The sequence below is a fragment of the Corvus brachyrhynchos genome, unplaced genomic scaffold (genome assembly GCF_000691975.1).
Source record: "Corvus brachyrhynchos isolate BGI_N302 unplaced genomic scaffold, ASM69197v1 scaffold53, whole genome shotgun sequence".
Taxonomy (NCBI): Eukaryota; Metazoa; Chordata; class Aves; order Passeriformes; family Corvidae; genus Corvus; species Corvus brachyrhynchos.
The window spans coordinates 7914415-7917607 of NW_008237681.1; the positions used below are offsets into that span (position 1 = coordinate 7914415).

The window sequence follows — 3193 nt, forward strand, 5'->3', positions numbered from 1 at the left end:
CCCGGGCCCGGCTGCACGCACCCGCCAAGGCAGAGGGCTGGCGCCAAGCCCCGGACCTACCAACGCCGACCTCGGAGCGGGCAAAACGCGTCTTTTGCATGTTAACGTGCTTTGCCGGAGAGTCCCCCCATTCCATTTCAGCCCCCGCCGCCGGCCACCGCCGGGTCTCAAATGTTTCTGCATTTTTTCGCTCCACAGGTGGACAACGTACGCGTAAAAAGAGATGCCCTTACACCAAATACCAGATTAGAGAGTTAGAAAGGGAATTCTTCTTCAGTGTCTACATAAACAAAGAGAAACGCCTCCAGCTCTCCCGAATGCTCAATCTGACCGACCGTCAAGTCAAAATATGGTTTCAGAACAGAAGAATGAAAGAAAAAAAAATTAACAGGGACCGATTACAATATTACTCAGCTAATCCGCTACTTTAAAACTCATAGCGTTTTTCAAGATGAGATTAAATTCAGATTTCGCCCTTGACAAGGTCAAGCCACGGGGTTACGTGGAGGAAGGAGGTGTGTATCTGACGGGACTAGAAGAATCTAAGGTTTTACACACATGTAAACCTACTCTGGAACTGCGAGGATAATTTTATATATATATATTTACATATCAACTGGAATCGATTTGATTTTGACACACATGGGATCCATTTCTAAACGTGCACGTCACCTCTGAGTGCAAAATTCATACCTCTTACCTTTCCAGGCACTGCGGCTCACCCTGCCACCGCTTTCGGCAGGCACAGGCGGGGACGGTCCTCCTCTATCCCCGGACTCGCCCACCCTCGGCCCTTTCTCGCCCCTGTGCTGCTGTGGAACAGCTGTCTGGAGATTGCCAGGTCGGGCTCACCCAACCAGGACCACTGCAGAATATAAAGTCTGTGAAATAATCTTTTGCTCTTCCTTAGAAAAATATCTGGGTTAGAGGCAGTGTTCCATTGCTCATGGGTTTGAAATAAGAATTGAAGGACGGAGACACACACACACACACACATGCACACACACACAGAGAATTAAAGGAAGGGGGGATGTCATGTCTACACTTTCCCGGGGCCAACCGCGAATAGCTGTAATATGGATGTAGTGATGGTTATAATAAAGTTTCCTTTGGGGGTGTGGGAAGGTATGGGGGCGAGGGAAAAAAGACCTAAATGAAAGACTTAATTATTTACTTTAAAAGATCAGGTATAAATTCGCCATATGTCGTAAAGAAACAATCACTAAAAATAAAATTAGAAAAATTTAATTAGCTCTTGTTTTATTTATGACAACAGACTATGCGTTGCCATCTTTTTGGAGACAAATCATACACAAATACTAAAAATAAATCGGCAAAAAAGTGTGAATTTCAGCATTTTAACAGAAACAACTCCATAAAGGAAACTAACCTTCTGGCTTCTGGCTCACAAACTTTCTTCAGGAAATACCTGTGGAGAACGACAGTTTAGCAAATACCACACAACACTTAATTGAAACTTGGAGTTGTGCAATGCACTAACATTGGATCATTAAAATAACTCTATTGCATGTTCGTTTAAAGGTGACTAGTGAGGAGTTTAAACAGAAGCCAAACAATGTAAATATGGTAATTTTGTTGTTGTCTACTTTAAATGTCACGAGCGCTACTTTGTCGCCCAGTCGACATATGCAAAGAATGGAGAGTTGTTTGGACTTATTTTAAATATCTATAAATATATATATTTCCCTGCAGGAACCAAAGCGTGAAAAAATGCAATTAAAAAAAAAAAAAGAGAAAAAAAAGGAAAATATTTAAAATTCTATATCAGTTTACAAAGGATACGGTGTTCTATCGTTGAGGTAATTTGCTGTTGAGAATATCTGAATGTATATTTCATACAGGAACGGTGTTTTACAAGACTTGTAAATAATAAGAAGAAAAAGAACCCATGACCTATTCTGTTCGAATGCCTTTTTTTTTCCCCTGATTGATTTTTTTTGTTGGTGGTTTATTTTGGTTTTTTTTTAATTGTTCCTTTGGGGCTAAAGGGTGTGGGATTTCTTTACATGTGCAACAAAGTGGTGATAAGAATGTTTTTGATTAATAAATTTTACCAAATGGATGTAATTTCTTTGTCACAATTCACAAAATGCAATATCTTTATATGACGTCACTGTTTTCAGTATGTATCATCTATATGTATATACAGTTTTCTTTTAATATGCGAAAGTATTTGGTTGCATGTATACAGTGGAACAGCGCACAAGGAAAATAAAAAAAAAAAAAGGAGACTTTATATTTTTACTCTGGTGTTACGTTACTGCATGTTCTTTTATCCAACGTAACTCTGGGACCCGAAATTCCTCATGACCTTGTTCGGTCATTTGGGGCGAATTACTCTTCTTTTGTGAACTTCGTCGTTAAATCTTCTACTCTGGAGTTAACAAGTGGACCTGGGCTTGTTTGGGCACAGTTTCAGCGGGTCACAGGAAAAGGAAAATTAAGTGTGTTCATAGCTCGCTACATGTTAGGCCTTCTTATCCTACCAATATCGGCGGGGGGGGGGGGGGGGCGGCGGGGGGGGGGGGGGGATGTGCCATTGCTGTTTGCTCCCCACCAACATGTGTCCAGGAGAAATGTTTGTCAGTAGCATTTGGGACACATTTTATAAGCTGGCACCAAAGGGAAGGTTCAAGCCGTTTGATGGATGTGGCCAGAATTTAGGAGCCTTAAGAAAACTGTTGTCTTTCGGGAAAAAATCCGCATGGCAGTGTGGTGGAAATGGACTGTTTGAAATTGTCCTTGATCTCCAACGCAGGGAGGGGGTGGACTGAGGTGGACAGCGGGGGGAGGAGGGCAGGAGGGAGAAAGTTGGAGGGGGCAGGGGGGAGAAAACCCCAAACTCCAAACAATAGCTGAGATAGGAATGTGTTTTGAGAAGAGTGTTTGAATCTTTAATGTTGACCCTAACCCTAATCAGGAGAAGAAAGTGCATTCTGTTTTTGCATTGTTTACTGGCTTTGAACTTCTGTATTGCTTGGACATCACCCATAACCTTGAGGTGAAGGACTTACTGACTTGGGCCTTTGTTGACCACTGCCACCCAGCCAGACAACGTTTACCCAAAGTGAATCTTGAAAAATGAGGGGGAAAAGAGGGGACTTTGTTTGTTTGTTTGTCTAGTATGCAAGGGGGAAAGCCAGTTAAAAGGAGACAGGCAGATGGACCGACA

At 42.3% G+C, this 3193-nt stretch overlaps 1 protein-coding gene across 1 annotated transcript in view; it reads left to right on the top strand.

The window, feature by feature from the left end:
* The window catches only part of HOXA11 (homeobox A11), a 4559-nt gene extending 2326 nt beyond the window's left edge, over window positions 1-2233 (top strand). The window contains exon 3 of the mRNA XM_008632049.2: window positions 199-2233. Within this exon, the coding sequence (XP_008630271.1) occupies window positions 199-431 (233 nt within the window). The 3' untranslated portion in view covers window positions 432-2233. The remainder of the gene's footprint in view (window positions 1-198) is intronic.
* The last annotated feature ends 960 nt before the right edge of the window (window positions 2234-3193 follow it).